This window comes from Miscanthus floridulus, unplaced genomic scaffold (genome assembly GCF_019320115.1).
Source record: "Miscanthus floridulus cultivar M001 unplaced genomic scaffold, ASM1932011v1 fs_621_1_2, whole genome shotgun sequence".
NCBI lineage: Eukaryota > Viridiplantae > Streptophyta > Magnoliopsida > Poales > Poaceae > Miscanthus > Miscanthus floridulus.
The window spans coordinates 31,173-52,714 of NW_027097027.1; the positions used below are offsets into that span (position 1 = coordinate 31,173).

The 21,542-nt window shown below is 44.7% G+C and overlaps 3 protein-coding genes across 3 annotated transcripts; 2 read left to right on the top strand and 1 right to left on the bottom strand.

Moving 5' to 3' along the window:
- Window positions 1–7,031: 7,031 nt before the first annotated feature.
- LOC136532440 (F-box protein At1g47056-like) lies at window positions 7,032–8,028 on the bottom strand. Its single transcript, XM_066525036.1, has 3 exons — window positions 8,003–8,028; window positions 7,254–7,915; window positions 7,032–7,150 (listed from the first exon to the last, which is right to left on the bottom strand). The coding sequence occupies exons 1-3, from the start codon at window positions 8,026–8,028 to the stop codon at window positions 7,032–7,034; spliced, it is 807 nt and encodes a 268-aa protein (XP_066381133.1).
- Window positions 8,029–8,431: 403 nt separating this feature from the next.
- LOC136532438 (uncharacterized) lies at window positions 8,432–9,639 on the top strand. The gene has a single exon (XM_066525034.1). The coding sequence runs from the start codon at window positions 8,432–8,434 to the stop codon at window positions 9,539–9,541; it is 1,110 nt and encodes a 369-aa protein (XP_066381131.1). The 3' UTR covers window positions 9,542–9,639.
- A 5,092-nt stretch (window positions 9,640–14,731) lies between these two features.
- Window positions 14,732–19,228, top strand: LOC136532443 (uncharacterized). Its single transcript, XM_066525037.1, has 2 exons — window positions 14,732–15,778; window positions 18,564–19,228. The coding sequence occupies exon 1, from the start codon at window positions 14,743–14,745 to the stop codon at window positions 15,193–15,195; it is 453 nt and encodes a 150-aa protein (XP_066381134.1). The 5' UTR covers window positions 14,732–14,742; the 3' UTR covers window positions 15,196–15,778; window positions 18,564–19,228.
- Window positions 19,229–21,542: the final 2,314 nt, after the last annotated feature.

The window sequence follows — 21,542 nt, forward strand, 5'->3', positions numbered from 1 at the left end:
GAAGTGAGTGACCCGATGAGAAAGAAGTCGGCTGAAGCCATTTATACAGCGAATATTTGTATGGGCGGCTGGTGAGTGAGCCACCCCTATAAATCAAATAGTAGGGGCGGCTGGTGAGTCAGCCGCCCCTACCAATCTATCCATTTGTAGGGGCGGCTCGTATCACCAGCTGCCCCTACTGTTAGATTTATAGGGACGGCTGAAATCATAGGATCCGAGCTCATCCACTGTAGGAGCGGTTGGTAGTGGAGCCGGCCCTACAAAAAAAAGCCCTCATTGCTAAAAATCATTTTTGTAGTAGTGGTTGATGGGTGATTCCGCTGTGCCCAAGCCGCGAACATCGGGGCGGGCTGCCATTGCTGCTCTAGCTGCTGAGCTGCTTCCACGACCAAGGGTGTGGGCTGCCATCGCCGCCTCCATTGCCGCAAACCGGGTGGAGAGATGGGATGGATTTTGGTGCGCAGCAACCATCTTGCGTGCGTCGAAATCTTGATCCGAGTGCGCCAGCAACAGGATCCGCGTCATCGACTCGAGAGATGACCCTGTACAGCAGTCCTCTAGCTGGCGATATGGTCTTGGAGCACGAGCCCTTGTCGTCCCCTCACGAGACAACGAGGGCACCATCTCTTCACCATACGAGGGTGTTTTGTGCAAAAACTACAGGACGCAGATGGCACTCGGCAACACGTTGTACGTGTCCTGATAGGCGCTGCTGTTTCTGATCAGTGAGAAGAACTTTCAGATTAACGTGTAATCGATATTAACGTGAAGGAGATGGACGGACAGAGATCAGTGGGACTTGCTTAACCAGGATGGGTGACGTGGCAGCATGAGGAGCTAGGAAAATTTTGTTGTGGAGATCTTCCTGTTTAGGTATAAATTAACCAGGATGGGTATTATTGGACCACAATGAATTAAATATAGGTGATGTGGCAGCATGAGGAGCTTGAAAAATCTTATAGTGGGATCTCCTATTTAGGTAAATAAAACATAAAAGATAAAATATTGCCTACTAATTATTAGTGGGAAATTACTTTTGCTCTTTTATGTCACATGCAAGCAAAATTGTGTTTTGCTTGTTCAGGATTTTGGATATTTAATTCACATATATTGTGGATCCTCCAATTTATTTTGCAATAAAGTTTTACAGATTGTGTTCGTACTACTTTCTTGGTGTATACTTATTGCATTATTTTTTTCTTTGAGGTTGGAACAGAATTAATTGCTTTCAAGGTAAAAAACTGAATGAAAAATATTTACACCTGTCTTCTCCATCCTACTCCTGATGTATAATGCTCGGAGAAGGGCTAAACATATCTAATTGAAATAAGAGCCTTATTGTAATTTTTGTTCCCACCAGGGCTTGCATCGAAATCTGCCCCCTGTCATATTATATATACAAAGGACTCGGGGCTGCAGGACTATCCGTCAATTGCAAAAATAATTCTCATCAGTCACTTTCCCCTGAAAAGGTCCGAGAAGCTGCATTTCCGTCCAATAACAATGGACGTGAAATCCGCGAGTATTTGCCTCTTCCTGGTACTTCTGTTGGTACAGAATCCTTCTTCTTCTGCAGGTTTTTCTATCCGTCTCTCTCACTTTTGTATATAAAGGAAGACCAAGTTGATTCGCAAATTGACACTCCTAATCCCACTATTTTTTTCTTTTCGCAGAAGATCAGAACTGCTTTTTCACTACTGACCGGGTGAAAACTTGGTGTGTCAACTGGGCATGCAAGTTCGGTTGCCTGATCGACGCCAAACAATATCATACCAAATACAAGAATAGTTGGTGCGAAGGTTCAAGGAAAGGCATTTGTTACTGTCAGTTTTGTGATTGATGCTGTACAATCTCAAAATGTATCATGTAAAAGCCTCGTGGTACAACTAACTGTACAAGGGGGATGAATGAAAAGAACTAATAATTCGAGGTTTTGCATATTTGGGTTCATTTGGATTCAACCTTGATCGCTTGTAGGAATGAAATCATATCAAATATGAACGAATATTTACGAATACATCAGTTGTTTCTTTTGCATACGCTAGATATGTTTTAGAAATCCATCTTTGAGCATTTGATTTTTGATAGTACGGATGTTAAATATACTCATATACAAATTGTGTTTAGATTTTGAACCCCTCCCGAACAGAGACATTTGAAAATATACATCCTTTTTCAACCCTACTCATTTGCACATTTTCTTTTCTACGTTCTCCTTTCGTGATGGATCAAGACTGGCACATAATGTTCTATACTTCTAACAGGAATGATTTAGAGGTCGATTTATTGCCTCCTGACTTATTGTTTCCCAATGATTGAGTGATCAAGATCGGCAGGGAATCTGTCACTAGCAAAGCAAGTCTCATGTAACTATCACAGTGGTGGATGGAAATCAATTTACGTTCGTCTCTTCTAACCAAGGACAATATTTTTAACATTAGATTAGAGATTTAGAAAAAAAAAATACAACATATTTTAATATGAAAATATGAACGTAAAGATAAATCTGATATTTATGTTCTGTGTGAGTGATCTAACAGTACCACATATAAGGGCTGTCGCACTCCTGAAACTCCTTGGTAGTTTCATACCTACCACCTCAGGAAGACACTACCTTTGGAAACTACTCCCCACAATGTGTCATTTCTTTATGTGAGTCCCCATCAAAATCTTGCCAATTGTCTCCTGCGTCTCAGCCATCCACATCTTTTGCTGGTCCACATCTTTCACATGGTGTCTCGAATGGGGCGGGTAGAAACGGCTAGTACGAGAGGACGACCGCGGTGGCCTGCAGAGCGGCATGTATATAGCGGCTGATTGTAACACCCTAAAATTTGCATAACTTTGAGGTAGGACAAAATGATTAATTATGTATTTTTGTGGGCATTTGAATTTAGGAAAATAATGAATTTTATCAAATTAAAATCAAATCTAGGTTTACAATCATGTGTGTGCATTCATGCTGTTGCATATTAATTGTTGAGTGGTGTGAATTGAAATCAAATTTCAACTTGATTTGAATTTCGCATTCAAATTGGTTTTGAAAATGGTTTGAAAAATGGAAAAGAATTTCTCTCTCCCTTTCTCAAATTCGGTCCGCCAGCCTTGTTTCCCCGCCGGTCCAGCTGGCCGCTTGGCCTTTTCCCCTCTCCTCCCCGCTCGGGCCGAAGCCCAGCATGTCGGCCTGCCTCGCTCGCGGCCTGTTCCCGTCCCGCGCTGGCCCATCTCCCTGGGCCGCTTCCAACGCTGGCCGCCTCACTCTCTTCCGCGCCCGCTCTGCACGGCCCAGTAGCGCTCGCCCATCTTCGCTGCCAGCCCAGTCGCGCCCGCGTGTCCTCTCTCTCACTGACTGCGCTGGCCCACCCATCAGGTGCTCCTCCTTCCTCCACACCGTGTCCACCTCGGACATCACCGCGCCAACGCCGTCCATGTCCGGCTCCGCCACGAGCCCTGTGCCGTGCCTCCCAAGACGTCGCCCCTCATAAATACCGCCCGAGCCGCCTCTCTATCCAAACCCCAGAGCAAGCGCCGCCCGTGCTCGAGCCGAGTCGGTCAACCCTAGCGCCGCCGCAAGCTTGGAGAGCCGTCGCTGCTTCGCCGAGAGCCGCGCAGACGTCATCGCTTCCCGTTCGTTCTTTTTCGGATCCGATGAGTTCTCCACCCTCTCTTCTCTCTCATGGACTTTCCCGTTCGTCAAATCATGCACCGTAGGCTCTAAACCAACGTCGCCGCCGCCATTGACCTCGCCGCCGGCCGATCTCACCCGCCGATCCAATCACAGCCATCCAAATCTAATTCGACGGCTCATATCGAAGGATATCCCTTCGCTGCGAATTTTGCAAAAGAGCCCTTATAATTATCTGAGTCTTAACCCACGGTCCAAAGCATCTATTCAGATTTCGTTTTCTTCTTTTGAAAGCGTATTTTGTTTCGGTTAGATCTAAAATACATTTTCAGCTATTTACAGTTTTGCCACTATATTTGTTTTAGCCATAAAATCTCCGTTTTAACTCCGATTTGATCCGTTCAACTTGCGTTAGGTTTATAATTTCATAATCTACGTGTTCATACTACTGTTAAGTAGGTTTTCAACTTTTAGAATTCGAGGTTAGATTTAATCTATTATTTTACTATAGAAAATCTTGTTTAATTCATAACTACTTCGTTTTAGCTCCGATTTTTGTGATCTTCGCGTCTGTGTGTTCGTAGCGAGACGTAGATTCGTTTTCCAAACTTTTTATCTTGATTTTATGCTGTTGGTATACTGTTCTAATCTATAGCTTTTGTTTGTTATGCATGATTGCTTCTGGATGCTTGTTGCTGTGATTATCGAGTATAGACGGTGAGTAATTCGTGGGAGATCAAGGGTACTATTTTGACAAGTAGGATCAACAGGAGTACTTTGCTCAAGGCAAGTATAGCATGGGATTATCCTTATTTCCTATCAACTTTAATACATTTAATTCATGTTGCATGTGTCACCTTGATAAGAATTCCCCAGAATTGTACTTATACCTTGTCTCCTATGGCATATGCATTGGGTAGCTTTGCTAGTGCTCAACTAAACCATAATCTTGTAACTTGACTAATGGTATATGCAATAAACATTAAAACATGATTTTTAGCAATTTGGAAACAGGGGGCTGGAGTATTTAGCTACTTTCTAAATGCTTCAGATTCCTCTCCCTAAGAACTTATCTGTAAGTGATCATCTGGGACTTACAATATTGCTGTGAGGGCTACGTGGCTCTGGCTTTAGCTCAGTATAAGGACCTTTTCTAGCTTGTTAGTGGTTACCTTTATTGGCGTAAGAATGGCTTGCCGAATCGGGTATAGGACAACCTCTACTCTTATATGTATAGCCACGATGGAATTGTGCCATTCGACAAGGGGTTCTTATATTTGTTTGCCAAGTGAATCTAATGGCCCTAACTTGTTAGACGAACCATTAAAAGGCTTCATAGTGACCCATGCCTGCTCACCTTGGAAGTATTTTGGGAGCAATTAACCCAGGCATATGGGCATCACGACTCACAGTGAAAGTGTACAATCTCTGTAGAGTGTGAAACTAGTATATCAGCCGTGCTCACGGTCACGAGTGGCTTTAGAATATTTACGGAATAGATGAACACTAAGAATTATCTGTTTATTCTATTCATTATTCATGTTTACATTGATCATGTGTTTTGCATTGGGAATTGAAACAACTTGTTGCTACTCTTAAGCTAAAATTGTGACAACTAAAAGCTAAATGCTGTTAAATCTGTGTCAAGCCTTTTGAGCCTCATGAACCCCATGTTACACTTGTTGAGTACGACATGTACTTACGCTTATTTATTTTCATTATTTGGATAAAAATCCCGGATGGGTAACAGATGGTTATGGTAATGACGATTTCTCTGAGGATTACTAGACTTGTGGTCAACCAGTTGACGTCCCTGTGATATGGAGCTTCCATGAGAGATCTTTTCTTTAAACTTCTGCTACATTTATGTGAAGACTCTGTCTTATTCGTGATGTAATAAACACTTATGATGATACTATTCATAATTTGTGACTTGTGTGTGTGACTGATCTCTGGGCGCACATAAGATTTTGCACCCTATTTTATCTTTAAAATTGGGTGTGACACTGATGGTGGTGGGCTAGTGCGTGGGGTGGCCTACGGCGCGTGTCACATCCAAAAAATCTCCATTTTATGATGTAAGAAAAAACACTAAATAAAATCAATGATTTAATAATTTTATAAAGTTTACCTAATATTTAATTAGTTTATTTTCATTTACATAAATAAAATGGCTTTATAAAAGTTTTCCTAATTAATTTTAATTAGAGTTGTATTCATGTTGGTTGCATTAACTTATTTGAGTGAAAAATAAATTATAAAATTTGACTAAGCTTTGAATATGTTTTTTTCTCTAATTTTTGAAATAAAGTTCAAAATTATGTCTCGTAAACTTGTTCCAAAAAAGAAAAAGCTCGAGTTTTAAAAGTCTTTGAAAATGTATTCTGGATATGATTGAAAAAATAAGCTTAAATAAGGTTTGAAAAATAAGTTCCAAAAGGGTACTAAAAATAGTTTGTATGCTTTCCTTATAAAGACTTCAAAATAATTTTTAAAAGATATTTCAAAGTATAATCTAAATGTCTCACAAAATTAATTTTAAAGGATTTTCAAAATATGTTTGAAAACAATAATAGTGAAGTTAGAAATATTTTAAAGGATTTTCAAAATTAGTTTGAAAACAATAATAGTGAAAATTAGAAACTTGTCTTGGGCCAAATCTAGCAAAAATCCAACCCAAAAGTCTTATTCCTTTTTTTTTCTTAGTTTTCATTTCAGCCTACCCTATTTCCATCTCAAGCTGGTCCAGCGCAACTCCAACCTACTAGCTACTTGCTTACCACACGCATGTGCCAGCATCTTCTTTCTCCTCTTAGACCGGCCTCCCCTCCTCTCCCACATTAAGCCAATGCCAAGCCATGCTCGAACTAGAGCAGTCCTGGCCACTGTCATCATCCCCATCAATCAATGCACAATCAAAGCCAGGAGTAACTTCCGTCATTAATCCCCCTCTTCACTAACTCCCTTCACTCCACTCAGCATCAAATTCCACTACCACCATTAATGGCCATACGAGCTTCATGGGATGCACTTCCCGTCCCTCGCTCACCCTATATAACAGACCCAGGAGTACCACACGCGCTCGTTGCCACCACTCACCCTATATACAAAGATCCACTTCGTTGTCTGCCCGTCTTGATCAGGCGTTGGGGGGCCATTGGCTATGACAAGGCAAGGGCGGCAGACCTGTTGGGTGGGAGTAAAAGGGACAGATGAAGTTGGCGGCAGCTGCCATGGCAAACATGGTCGAAGCCAGGCACTTCGATTGCAGATGCAGTGGCTGGAGCTCACGGGGCCGGATCTCGCCGGGCGGACATTACGCCAACCCACGAGCACAAGCACAGCAGGGAAGCCCAACGACCAGCACCCGAGTGTGGCGACGGAGCTTGCGGCAACCTCGTCATCCTCATCCTTCAACTCCCATCCCAGAGCTTGCGGTTGTGGCGTCCTGATCCTCCCCATGGTCGAGCTCCTGTATGGAGCAGTGGAGCGCGGCCGCGCGCACCCGCACAACCGACATGGGCACTTCGATTTCCCATCCGTGAACCGTTAACTACCATGAGAAAAGACGGTTTTGCCCCTGTGGGCCCCACCACCCTTCTCCCTCCTCTCCTCCCTTTCTCCCGACGTGTCCGCGCTCGTATAAGCAGCACGCCGGCGGTGGAGACGGAAATGGGCTCTGACTCAGCGAGGCCACGAAGACACTTGATGGACAGCTCCTCGAGGTGGAGGCAGGAGCGGAGGACAGCCTCGATTCCCTTGGCTCCGAAGGCACAGGAGCCGACGGAGAGCTTGCGGAGGTTAGCGGCCGCAACGGCGAGCGCGGCGACCCCATCGTCGGTGACCGCGCGCAGGGAGCGGAGTTTGAGGCGACGAAGGCCTGGGCCAAGGCGGTCGGCAACTTGCGCGAGGGCCGGGTCGCCCACGCTCTCAGCGTGGCGGTTGCACTTTAGCGCGAGCTTGGAGACGGCGGGGAAGCGCGCGAGGAGGCGGGGGAGGGCCGAGTCGGCGAGCAGCGGTGCCCTGGCATCGAGCGCGAAGCGAAGGCGGGAGGCGGCCTCTACGGCTAGCCAGCGGCGGCACACGAGGGAGCAGCGCTTGCAGTCGCCGGAGCCGAGGAGACCGAAGACGAGGGCGAGGAGCTCCTCGGGGAGGTCGGCGGTGTGGTCCTCCCCGGCGGCCTCGGCGATGGAGGAGAGGACCTGCGGCGGCACAGAGAGCGCAGGGGACGGAGGCAGGAGCGGGGGCTTGCGGCGGCGCAGGATGGAGGGGCACGGGGCGGTGGCGGATCTGCCGAGGAAGGGGAGGAGAGGAGGGAGAAAGGTGGTGGGCCCACAGGAGCAAAATCGTCTTTTCGCATGGCATTTAACGGTTCACAGATGGGAAATCCAACGGAGTGTCATATACGTAATAAAAGTTGAACTCGGTGTCAAAAAGAAAACGAAATTTTTTTGAGATCCAAGAAGGGAACAGATCATTTGTCTGATGTTAAGGAATTCTCTCTGAGGAAAGGGAGAGAATCCGGGCTTTCCTGCCCTCCGCCGACCGACCGAGCGACCGACTCGGCTCGGACTCTCGGAGTCGGAGGCCTATCCGGTCTGCGCGTGGGCGTGGCGTACGCGGAACGCCTGTCTCCCGTCTTCGACTCCGAGTAGGATTGATAACCAATGCATATAAATCACCACGCCTTGATCGAATTCATTCTATATATATAGCCCCGCTCGCTCCTTCGATCGATCGCCACCGCGCGCGCCGTGCAACTCGGAGCCGACGACGATCTCCTAGGCTCTTACTCCACTTCCAGCCATGTCCCACGCCGGCCCGACGTCGCCGTCGCCGGCTGCGGCGTTGTACGTGCAGCCATCCGACGTAACTCTCGTGAAGGACTTCCTGCGGCCCTGGGTGACTTCGGGCGACACCAAGGTGGGCTGCGCCGGCGCGTACGTGCACGCGGCTGACCTGTACTCCGCGGACCCCGAGGAGCTGGCGCGGAGATTCCAGCCGGCCGTCTCCATGGACGGCGACTGCACATGGTACTTCCTTAGTCCGCTGCGCACCAAGAGCCCTCGCGATCAGCGCAAGGTGCGCGCGGTCGCGGATGGCACGGGATGCTGGCACAGCGAGGCCGCGCCCAAGAATGTCGTTGACCACCTCGACGGCGGACGTCACATCGGGTACCGCCAGAGTTTTTCGTTCATGCGGAGGAGTGACGCTGGTGTGGACGTGCGAGCTGGCTGGATAATGGCGGAGTTCCACTTCCACCACCAGGGTCTCGGGAGGAAGGTCGAGGGCCTCGTGCTGTGTAAGATGTACCGGAGCCCGCGCAACCATGGTCCTTCGGTGGTGCCCGACGGTGACGACGATGTGCGCTCCGGCGTGTCTCTGTCCGCGGAAACAACGTTTTATTGCCGGAAGAGCAATGCGATCGACGACGAGGACTCCAACGCCGTGACGGCAGGACGGCAACGGCATAGCAATAACTCGAACGGCACGGCCACTACCACAGCGATGACAGTGCCTCTTCTCACGGAGAAGGCGGCAGGCCACGACGAGGTCTCCGGCATGACCACGGCCGTGGTGCCCTGCCCGAAGAATAAGGCGGTGGTGGCGGATGACGAGGACTTGTTGGCGTCGCCGCCTGCACACAAGAAGATGAGGGTGGCGGTGGCCAACGCCGAGAGCTCTGGCGCAGTGTTGGTGCTCAAGGAGACAACCGCGGGCACCCCAGCTGCGGCGGCCCAGCTGCACTGCCCCCAGTGTGGGTTCCACCTCGCCGCTCTGCAGGCGCTCGTGACCCTAACCAAATCCAAGTCGGGTGTGCCCCGGGGAGATGCAGGAAATTCAGAGATCCCAAGGAGACAAAGAAGAACACCAACCCATGGGACACTAGAACAGAAGGTTCAGTTGAAAAACTAGGATAGCATATAGTTTGCCGAGACTAGAGTACATGTAATTGGATTCTGATGGTTTCAGAACAGAGTATGCATCTGTTTTGCAATTCTTCAAGAACTCAAGGTGGCAAATGCAAATCACATGAACTTTTGAACTGTTTTAGTTATGTTTCTTGGGTTCTAATTTGAAAGCATTAAAGGTTGAGAAGAATGTACTGAGTTACATTACACATATTTGGCATTCTTAGTTCAGAGGTTTAGTTCATTCTGAACTACAGGTTTGTTGTGTTAAGGACATTAGCTAAAAGTTGGCTATCTTATTGTGCATTGCTAGAAACATAACTTGTATCAGATGTCAATGTTCAGGAGTTGGGCATCCATCTAGTGGCAATCGATGTCTCAATAATCTTTCAGAACATATTAGGTGCTCAGTCTATGCTCTGAAAATTGAAATAGGAGTGTTTGCTTCACTTGAATCTGGTCCGGTTGGATCGGCATGGGGCACCACCTATCTGACAGGTGGGTCTGACTTGGGGAAAAAGGACTCGGTGGCTTGCGCCCTGCACAACTTTAGTTACAAGAATGCAAGCGTGTTACAATTAATAATTAAGAATTATTAATAATTTGACCGACAATTTTTAATTGTTGCAATACAAATTTTTTATTGTTGTACTTCCTCCGTTTCACGTTTTGGCTTTTCTAGATTCATAGTGTTTACTACGCACCAAGATATATATTATATCTAGATACATAACAAAAGCTATGGATCTAGAAATGTCAAAACGTCTTATAATTTGTGACGGAGGAAGCACTTTGCAATCAGATTTACTATACAATAATGATAGGCTTATAACCATAAGTAATTATAATAAAAAATAAATGAATTGTGAAAATATAACTTAGGGGACTGTTGCATGTCAAATTTTGTCTTATAAACTGGAAGGGATGCGATACTTGTTAGCTCATGGGCAACGGATAAATACGGTTGTGTCCTTAAAAGAAAAGTATATTGGTACATGTATAAGCAATGCAACAGATCGTTTCATTGGTGACATTGGTTTTTTTTATGATCTGGAGAAAAGAGAGAAATATAAGAGGAGATAAGAGAAAGAAGTAGTTGTATCTCGAAGCAAAGGCCTCATAACCTAAAATTTTAAACTATGAGACAACTTATGAATCATTGTACTACAAGTGGTGGTTGTTATGCAACTCATAAACCTTACTTTGTTCTATGCACAAATTAAAGATTCTAAATTACTAGGAGACAACATAAACGGCAATCTATTGTAGTAGTTGCTAAGTCGTCTCGATACTACGTGACTGCTACTATGATACATATGCTGAAGCATTTTGAATTCAGACCAAAGATAGGTTGCCATGTCAGATCTCCAAGGAACATCTTGAACCATTCAGAATTCTAGCACAGCAACAGTAGAGGAAAATGAGTGCCCTGAATCATAGAGGAAACAGGAAATCAAGCGAATATGCTTAGCAGAGGGAAGGTTGTGAAACAACATCAATTCATTTAGAAAATTCTATCAAGAAGTCTGACTTAAATGCTAAGAAATAACACAGTAAACACTCTCGAAATTCTACTGAAGCAGGCAAGATTTGTTTGTTCAGAAAAAGAAAGACATGGAATACATCAGATTTGATCTCAGGCTACAATCATGGGTGATTCACTCGATAAACTGACTAAATGACCTTGGAAACATACTCTTCTATATCACTCTGAACTTCCTAACTGAAACACATATATATATACTAATTGCACTGGGTCTGCAAGATGCTGACAACAGTGTTGCTCAAGTTAATGAATTGATCACTACATGCTCACTCAAATGCAGGAGAGCTGCAGCACTACATGCTCACTGATGGTTGCTTACACCAGTATGATGAAAATATGTTACAGCTAAAAAAAATATGGATAAATAAGATAAAATTCATATGGAAATTTGAGTTTGGATGACTTACTATTTCATATGATTCTTTTAAGGTATTCCAGATTTGTTTAAACAGTTATTTTACCTGAGAGGTTAGAGGAGCAGCTCAAAGGAGCTCGAATACGATTTACTTTTTGTGTGTTGTGAACTGATTCAGCATTTCCACAACTTATTAGAAAGATAGCTAAAAAAAGTTCCTTAATTCACCCTGATGCTACAGGCTAATAAATTTGCTTGAAGATAAAATAAGAAGCCAGTGTAGGGCATTCTTCGGTGATCATACATGGATGGAGATTCTTTTTATTAACTAATCAAAACTGTTGAAGTGTGTTAGAATCATTAGCTTTTCAGAGACCACCTGTGCTAAATAATAAAATAGGATCCTAAATACAATAGAAAACATGAAAGGAACGCGAACATGAAAATTTGAGAACATCTCATTCTTTTGTTATGTCTGCTACTGCTTCAGCAACCTGACAGCCTTCTGACCAAGCCACCACCTTATCATTGAGCTATAACTTGTTTGCTTGTAGTTAGAGCTGTTCACTGGAAGTTATCAAGCTACAATTGGATTAGAGGATCACTGCTACGAAAACATAATTATAGGGTTTAGGATCTGAAAAGTGAAGACGTTTGTTGCTTCTGGCTCCAACCAGCATATATAAGGGGCAGGTCCAGCAAGTACCATTCGTACATTCTTACTATGTTACCAAACATTATTAATATCAAGCTCTAAGTACATGGCGCAGGCTGTGAGGACCAGACAGTGACAATGAAGCCAATACAGCATGGTGGCAGCTCAAACTCCCCAATTAAAATTTGTGTGGAAATTCTACATTAATGTTCATATAGACAAATTTGAGTAGCATATAGGTACTACCTACCATTAGCACAATATGGAAGTCAACTGGTGATACCAATTGGGACTGAGAAATCACATAAACTTGCATTGATAGTAATTGACTGACCAGTTAAAATATTTAGAATGAAGAATATTATTTTTTGATGAACATGGAGTGTATGGACGATGGTGAGTTTTCTTTCTGGAAGCACTTATTATAAGGTTAGTTTTTCTTACAAATGCTGTGTTTTACTTGCTGAATTTATCCCCTAGCCTGTTAATTTGGTTTGTGATCCGGGTTCTGGTTTGTCTTTGGGCCAGAATTTTATCTGTGTTCTTTGACATTCTATAATCTAAAAACTAGCTGCCGCAAAATTCGAAATTTGGAATATATGAAACACTAGTAATAGCAATATATGGTACTCGCCTACAAATATTCCAAATTCCGAAATCTACTGCTACCCTACTAGTACTAGCAAGTAGTAAGTAGCAACAACAATAACCTGGAGTGCCGAAGCAGGTGAATGGCAGCAAACCACGCAAGCCGAACTCAAATCAATGTGCTCGCGCACGCACTGGCTTTTGGTCTGGCCCATTCAAACTCGGTCTGTGGGCCAGACCTATCAGAGACACACCCTCCATCGAGTTGGTCCAACCAGACCAACTCTGTTAGGGCCACAACTTTGCAACTCTGTTTTTGCGCTCATTGAACGGCACTGCTCCTGCTAAGTCAATCTAAGTGCTCGGTGCAGGAGCAATCGGTGATCTGGTGTAGTGTTCAAAATGGATGAACTAGCTGCTACGGCCTATGAGTACTAGTGATCAGAAAGTACCATCAAACTAATGGCAAAAATGACATCAACGAAACATTTGTCTATTAGGTTATGCATGACTATAAAATTGGAGCACAGAAGCAGATGAATGGCAGCAACCCACCAAAGATCCAGTGCCTCAAGTAGTCATGTTAACTCCATTCTCCTCGAGACAATGAATTTAGAATGGGTAACCATTAAGGTTTGGTGTACATGGATAATTGGATAGAGTATTGTTGCATACGCGTGGTTCATAAGAATAACTAGTGTTTGTAAAAAATAAATAATGACAGGGCACGTGCCTATTTCACATAAAATGAACCAGCAGGCTATCAGACAAATAAGTATGGGAATTAGCAAATGGAATATTTAGGATTTCTGTGGTCAGCATACTCTTCTATACAAAAACCAAAGAGAAAGATTCATGGTGGCAGCTTAACATCCCAAATAAATGTGGAGTTGGGGTTGGGGTTGGGGGAGGAACAAGGTTACATTTCAGGGTTTGGATCCTTGTTCCACATGACTTTATCATCCTGAATTCCTCATCAGCAATCACTCCTAGTAGAAACCTTGAAATTGCATTTTTCTAGACAAAGACAAGGTACAAGCCCACAAACACCCTCATAAACATGTTTCTTAACTACCATTCTACATTAATGTTCATGCATATATACAAATAAGACTTTCATATTGTGCTAATAGTAAGTACCTATTGCTACTAAAAAAAGTAACCACCAGCTTAAACTTGGTTCTCACCACAGAGGCATCTGACAATCCCTACTGGCACTGGCACTGGATTGAGAAATCACATAAAACTTGCATTCATAGCAATTTACTGGCTGACTCAAATATCTAAAATGGGGCCTATTATTTTGAGTTGAACCTGGTGGCTGGAGGTCATGGACGACAAATAGTTTTCTTGCTGCAAGCACTTATTACAAGATTGGCGTTTCTTACAAAGGATCTGTTTTAATTACCTGCTGAATTTATTCCATAACCTGCTAATTTAGTTTGTGATCCAGGTCCTGCGGTTTTCGATTGTGCCAGAATTTTATCTGTCGTCTTCTAACTGAAAAGCAGAACACTGCTCCTGCCTGCCATGTTCGAAATTCTAAACTATAATAGCAAATAGCAATAACAGCTGCTACAAAATTCGAAATTCGGTATATATGAAATCGCACAAGCAATAAGCAATATCTGATACTCGTCTACAAATAATCTGAATTCTAAAATTTACCTGTAGCCTACTAATACTAGCAAGGAGCAACAGTAATAACCTGGAGTGCGGAAGCAGCTGAATGGCAGCGAGCAAACCACCCAAGCCGAACTGCCGAAGTGGTTTTCAAGGGGCTCGCCCGACGCACTGGCTTCCGGCCGCCGTCGTAGGCGCGGTGGAGGACGCCGCGCGGCTGCTGGGGGCGGTGAGGGCAAGGGGAAGACTCGCCGTGCTAATCCTCGGCCAGGCTGCTGAGGGCGCCAGACAATACGGGCCGGCCTGGCCCATTCTAACTCGGGCCGGGGGCCGGACCTACCAGAACCGGACCACCGAAGTAAGCCGCTTTCGGCCATTCCCCAATCTCCATTCCCCAAACCAAACCCTAGCTCCACTTGACTCCGGTGACGCCGCGGAATGGCGGCGCCGGCGGCCGCGCTGATGGAGATGGACGAGCTCGTCGAAGAGTTCCTCATCCGCCTCCCACCGGACGACCCCGCGAGCCTCGTCCGCGCCGCCCTCGTCTCCAAGCTGTGGCGCCGCATCCTCGCCGGCCGTGGCTTCCGCCGCCGGTTCCGCGACTTCCACCGAATGCCGCGGCTGTTGGGCGTTGTCCACTGCAGAGGACGCGCCGCTCCCCGCTTCGCGACCACCTCCGCCTTCCGCCCGCGCAACACCCTCCGGTTGTGGTACGTGCAGGACTCCCACCACGGCCGCATCCTCAGCGTCCACCCCTTGGATGGCAGCGAGATGGACGTCTGGGACCCCATCACGGGAGAGAAGCTGCAGCTGTGCTCTGCGCCTCCAGCTGGAACAGCTCCTGCGACCACATCGACTGCGACGGCAGGCACTTCCTCGTTGTTTTCATAAGCTCCTCCCCACATCATGGGGTATATGTCTATGCCTACTCGTCGGAGGCTGGCTTCTGGGCGCTGACAGCCTCTGCTGCGCAGCACCCTGTTGACCCTTTCTATTTCGATCAAAATGAGCGCAGCACCCTTGCTGGAAGTGCAATACACTTCATGGTTGAGGTGAAAAGGAGGAAGACGAGAATCTGCAAGTACAATTTGGACACGCAGGAAATCAGCTGGATCAAACTACCACCTAGCTGCTCTTACCAGTACGTGGGGTGTCGAGTTCTGATCACAAGTACACAATATGGTGGATTGGGATGTGCTAGATTGGAGAATTCAAGGCTCCACCTGTGGTCAAGGGAGGCTGGTTCCGACGGACTTTTGGAATGGGCACAAACTAGAGTTGTTGAGCTCGAAACGATGCTCCCTTCTATTAACCCCCTTCTCTATGGCTACCTTTGTCGATGGAGTTGGAGTCTTCCTCGTGACTACAGCTGATGGATTGTTCAGTATTGATCTAGATTCTGACCGAGCGACAAAGGTTTGTGAAGGCAGAGAAATCAACAATGTTGTTCCCTACGTGAGCTTCTGCAGCACAGGTACAACTTTGCTTACTTCCTTGTCAATTTTTTGTGAAATCATAAAAAAAAAATAACGAATGAAATCTTAAAAAGTTCACTTACTAATATTTCAGTGGTATGCTTACTTTATGGTTTGCCAATAAGAACTTGCCTATATTCTACCTTAATGAGATGACGCGCAGTTCTCCTGCGCTGTTCGAGAAAAAAAAGAAATTGCCAATATTAGAACTTATGTTTCAGTTAGTAACAATAAAAATATAAAACCAAACAGACCATTTTATGTTGGCTCATTAACATGATTTTGTGGAAATGGGATATCTGTATAACTGTGTTAATCCAGCCTAAATATTTTGCTTATGGAGTCCTTGCATCTAGGGTCCATGCCAACATTTGGCTTGTTAGTTGGACCAAACAAATTTTATAAAATTGAGTAGCATGCTCGGAAATATTTTCATCTCCCTCAATATTCCCATTATCACTTTGCATTCAGAAAATGGTATTCTTTCTTTTTTTTCCCATTATCCACCCTATGAAAGAACTCAGTATTATTATCTCCTTTAAGCAGCCAATTAGAGTTGGCTCTTCTGTGCCAATAACTTTCCTCTTCTTCAAAGAATTTATTTAACTCTCCTTGAATGAAAGATTTTCTCTCCAGAGGTTGGCAGGTAAATTGCTTTCCTCTTCAAGATCTTCCAACTCCTCCAGCTCTTTTTGCAAAATATATCTATACTTTCTGTTATGGCCTTCAATATTTTGCCCCCAACCCTTCAGAATCTTCTTAATCCTGTTTATATTGATACGCCACCTCTCAACACTGTTTTTAGCTTTTACTTCTTTTTCCCAGATCGCAGCGATCTTGGGCATAAAGTCATGGTGTTTTAGCCAAGAGTTTTCAAAAGGCTTTGTAGTTTTTTTAGTCTCCTGCTCATTACTGTATATGAGCGGATTATGATCCGAGCTAAATCTAGGGATTTTCCTCATGTTACAAAAGGGGAAATCAGTTTTCCAATATTTCGACATAAGACTCTATCTAATTTCTCAAGAGTTGGTTCAGATCTGTTAATGCTCCAAGTGAATTTGCCTCCACTCAGGTTCAGGTGAGCTCATATGTGTTAATAATAAGATTGAACAACTCAGAGTATCAATTATTCCCAAACTTTTTGTTTCTTTAATCACTAAATCTTAGAATATTAAAGTCACCACCCATAAGTTGGGGGTACTTGGTTTTTACACACATGTTTGCCAGTTCATAAAGGAACTGATCTTTTAGCTCATCCTGGGCAGGGCCATAAACATTGGCTAGGTACCAGTTTTTTGTAACTTTTTATCAAAAACATTCACAATTATCACAAAATCCCCACCTTCAAAGTTCTCCAGGTCAAAACCCTCACATCTTGTACCACTCAACATCCCGCCAGATTTCCCTCTAGCAGCAATCCAATGCCACAAAAAATTCTTTGCAAATCTAACTCTATAAAAAATTTCTCAAAGTAATTCTTATTCATAGTTTCTTGGATGCCAACAAAATCTGCTGAATAATCCCAAATAAGGTCTTTAAGAAAGACACTCGTCCCTTTCTTAGAGACACCCCTACAATTCCAAATAATCCCTTTCATTTATGTAGTTTTTTTATTGGTCTTCTATCCCTGAGATTGAACCTAGGGCGAACCTTGGATTCTTCTCCTTCAGAGTCTGGAGTTCCAACAGCAGGTTGGGTTTCCTGGTCTCTGACTTGGCATCTTTTATTATTAGCCTTTCTAGCACTTTTTCCTTTCTTCTTCTTCCTAGTAGACTTTATAACTGAACAGACCTCTTCCTCAGACTCCTCAGTCTGCCAACTCATTAAATTCAAACTATTCAAGGGAGGAATTTCCTCCTGCACTTCAGGTGCAGCATTTTCTAGGCTACCAGGTTTGTTCAAAGCATTTTTTCAGCAAGATTTATTAAATCAGTAGAAGCTAGAACTGCAAAGGAGTTCTCAGATGAAATGGAATTACCTTCAGTACTTGTATGCTCTCAATGACAGCTAGCTTTTTCTTCACTTGTCCTCCAGAGTCTTCCTTGTCCTTGATTCTGAACTTTGTCTCACTTGTTGCCAATCCTCTGCATTTATGATAGACTTGACCATCTGCAGTCCACTATTGCCTTTACCCGGCTGAACCATTTTTGTGTTGTCCCTTATCTCCACTTCCTGGCTATTCCTTTCTTTCCTATTCATTTCTTCTGAGTATGTCTATTCAGTTTCCTTGGCCTTTTCCTTCTGTGAGAAGTTCTCTTGACTAGATATGTCATCTATGGGTCCTCTTGACTGCCTTTTGGAGGGCTTAACGATATGGCTCTATTCTTAGACATTTCTTCCTCTGTTTCTTCAGTGATAGTGGAAATTTCTTTGGTTTTAACTGAATCATCCTGGCCACAAGTGCTCTGTCCAAACTCAGAGAACGTACTACTTGAGTTTTTTGAACATGGCAGTTTTTGCTTCAATAGCTGCCAATGGATCAAACTTTGATTTGAAGAGACTGGACCCATATTCATTGATTACAGTGAAAGAGTTCTCATCAAAGCTCATGTGACTGAGTTTTCTGATTTCCACCTTTTCAAAATTCCCAAACACTAGATTTTCACTTCCTGGCTTGATGTTTAAATCTATGTTCTATAAGTGATTTTGTTTAAGTGTGATTGACAAGGGTGATCACTGGATAATACATTAGGTGCTGTCATTGGTTCCTTTGGTTCATTGGTAACCAATTTTCCTTGAGGCAGACCAAATCCTCAATTACCTGATGTAATTCTAATTTTGCAGCACTGGGTACGGCCTTTATAGGGAAGGAAGCAAGTGTTGGTGTATGAAGTCATGAAGAACTCATTTCTTGTGGTAGAATGAAGTGTCTAGTGATCATCCTCAACAGCATGTGTGGTTTTGTGGTGGGAGAGCTATTTTGCAGTTCGTGATTTTGCTGCTGTTTTTCCCCTGATGGCCTTGATGTTTTCTGGATTCTTGTGTAAGGAATGGGTAGCAGTCTGAATGCTGTAAAGCTACTAGCTTGGTAGCTGGTATGAAGCTTACGTGGACTTGTCTGTAAGATGTTGTCCTGAGCAACATCCTACTCTATGTGCTTCAGAACTTGAGCTTGCAGTCAGAGCTTGGAATGAAAGTATTATGTCTGAAATTACTGGTGCTTAGGAAAATTATCGTATACTCTATTTTCATGTATGCCATGTTAGTGCAGTAGTTTGGTTCAGATTCTCGTGGCTTCAAATTTGGTTGTATTAGTTACTACTGAGACATATTTACTGAACCTGCACTGTGTTGCTGAAATTTTTGTTACTCTCTTTGTACTATTGGTATGGTGCATTTGTATGGTCAGTAGTGGAATGGAAGTGTACAGCAGGCGGTGGGCATGAACTCTGCAGTTTAATGTGCAGTAATTGCCGAATTTGTCGGATTGACATTTGTAAAGAATACCGGCAACGTATCTCTACAGTTCTTTATTTTCATTGAACGCAGAAAAATCTCTGCTTTTCATAAAGTTGTTACAAAGTTAAGCTTGGGTTACCAGTGTCAAAACAAACAGTTGTTCTTACTAATTGCAGCTTTCAGCATTTGGAACGCATTGGGTGCAAATGAATTGAGCTTTTGTTGGGTGATTGCTGGTGACCATTTGAAATGGCACTAGCAATTGCAATAACCTCGAGTGCAGAAGAAGCTGCTGGACGGCATGGCAGCAAGCCGAACTCAAATCAAGGGGTCTGGCTTTCGGGTGGGCCTCCGTGTCCCGTCGTCGAAGGCGCAATCTGGGCCGGCCTGGCCCATTCGAATTCGGGCCATGAGCCTGATATAGCACTAGCAGAGACAGACACCCTCCCTGGAGTTGGTCGAACCAGACAACGGAAGTGAGCCGGTCCTGCAATAATGGAGATTGGGCCCCAGCCAAGCCAATCCAAACCCTAGCTAGCTCCACTCGACTCCCGTCCCGCGACGAGGCAGAATGGTAGTGGCGGTGGCGGCGCTGGTGGAGATGGACGAGCTCGTCGACACGTTCCTCCTTCGCCTCCCATCGGACGACCCCACAGGCCTCGTTCGCGCCGCCCTCGTCTGCAAGCTCTGCCGCCGGTTCTGTGAGTGGAGAAACCCTAGGCTCCGCTTGCTAACCCTGTGTTTAGTGTGGGCGGCTTTGAATCTTCGTTGGTGGCGATGGAGTCAGTGGAGGGTCTGATGAGGCGCTTGCAGCTCTCGGCAGAGGAAAGGAAGGTGGCCAAGATCAGAGGTTTTTTGGCGAGTAAGGAACATGGAGAAACGGTGCATGCGGTAAGAAAAATCCTATCAAATAAAAGTACTCATCCGGAAACACTAGAAGAGGCGCTATGGTGGATCTGGTGTCCGAGGAAGGAGCCGGGACGGAGTGCAAAGATTTGGGGGAAAACCACTTCCACTTTATGTTTTGCCAGGAGTCGGGGAAATGTGGCTCTGAAGGATAGACCTTGGATGCTGTCCAAGGAATTGTTGGTGCTGGCGGATTTCGATGGGTCCAGGGCATTGGATGATGAGATTGAGTTCTCATTCATCCCAATTTGGATCAGGGTTACAAAGTTACCCATGGGTATAACGAATAAGGCAACAACGACGGGCCTTTCATAACAAGTTACAGACGGCTACTGCTTTGATAAAAAGGGGGTGGCATGATAGTCCGCTTTGCTGCCTCTGCAAGAAGCCGGAAACTATTAATCACATATTATTTGAATGTGTGTTTGCCCAGTACATTTCGTGCTGTGTTCGGGACGCGTTACACTACAGGAAACGGCTGATTTGCCGGGAGCAAAAAAATTTGCCGGGTGCTTTTTATCGGACACCCGGCAAAGGAATTCTTTGCCGGGTGCCAGGCCTGGAGACACCCGGCAAAGAAAGGCCTCCGGCAAATCAGCCTTTGCCGGGAGCCGGGCACTCGGCAAATTCCAGCCGTCGGCAAAAATTAGTCTTTGCCGGGTGCCGGCCACTCGGCAAAATATGACCGCCGGCAAAGGTGGCCCGCTTGACGGCGGCCAGCGGCCGTCAGCCTTTGCCGGGTGCCACGCCGTTAGGCACCCGGCAAAGAATTTTTTTAATTTTTTTTTAAATTTCTTTGCCGGGTGCCCCATGACCTGGCACCCGGCAAAGGATTCTTTGCCGGGTGCCCTGGGTGGCACCCGGCAAATTATTTTTTTTTTGTTTTTTTGACCCCATTTTTTTTGTGGGGACTTGATACAGTAAATATTTCCCTGTTTCAAAATTTGGGACAATTATGAGTTCTTTAACAATATTTCCTTAATTTTTTCCGTTGCATTGAATTTTTCTGACTATTCCAAATTTGAACTGCAGGTACATGAAATAATAGAATTTCGTCATTCAAAAAATAGTATTCATGATATTTAGGCTATGTTGAGGCCGTATGCAGGAAGTGGCATGAAATGTCGCGCATCATGTTGTCGTAACATGACGATGTACTCGCGGGGGAAGTTTATTTAAATTATATAAAATCAAAACGATGTCCGAAAATCACGAAACTTGTCGATGTGTCTTGTTATCACATGTGGAGGCCCTAGTTAAAAATTGAGAAAGTTTCGAGTAAGTTGCGACGTCGGCTGCCTAAAACCCAGACATCTCCAACATGTGGAGATGTCTGGGTTTTAGGCAGCCGACGTCGCAACTTACTCGAAACTTTCTCAATTTTTAACTAGGGCCTCCACATGTGATAACAAGACACATCGACAAGTTTCGTGATTTTCGGACATCGTTTTGATTTTA

What these genes read in the sequence shown, in the direction of transcription:
- LOC136532443 (XM_066525037.1), top strand. Translation starts at nt 14,743, where the DNA reads ATGGCGGCGCCGGCGGCCGCGCTGATGGAGATGGACGAGCTCGTCGAA.
- LOC136532438 (XM_066525034.1), top strand. Translation starts at nt 8,432, where the DNA reads ATGTCCCACGCCGGCCCGACGTCGCCGTCGCCGGCTGCGGCGTTGTAC.
- LOC136532440 (XM_066525036.1), bottom strand. Translation starts at nt 8,028, where the DNA reads ATGACACTCCGTTGGATTTCCCATCT. An exon ending in CTCCGTTGGATTTCCCATCT is followed by an intron (nt 7,916 to 8,002) that starts GTGAACCGTTAA and finishes CTTCCTCGGCAG; the next exon opens with ATCCGCCACCGCCCCGTGCC. An exon ending in GCTTATACGAGCGCGGACAC is followed by an intron (nt 7,151 to 7,253) that starts GTCGGGAGAAAG and finishes GGGAAATCGAAG; the next exon opens with TGCCCATGTCGGTTGTGCGG.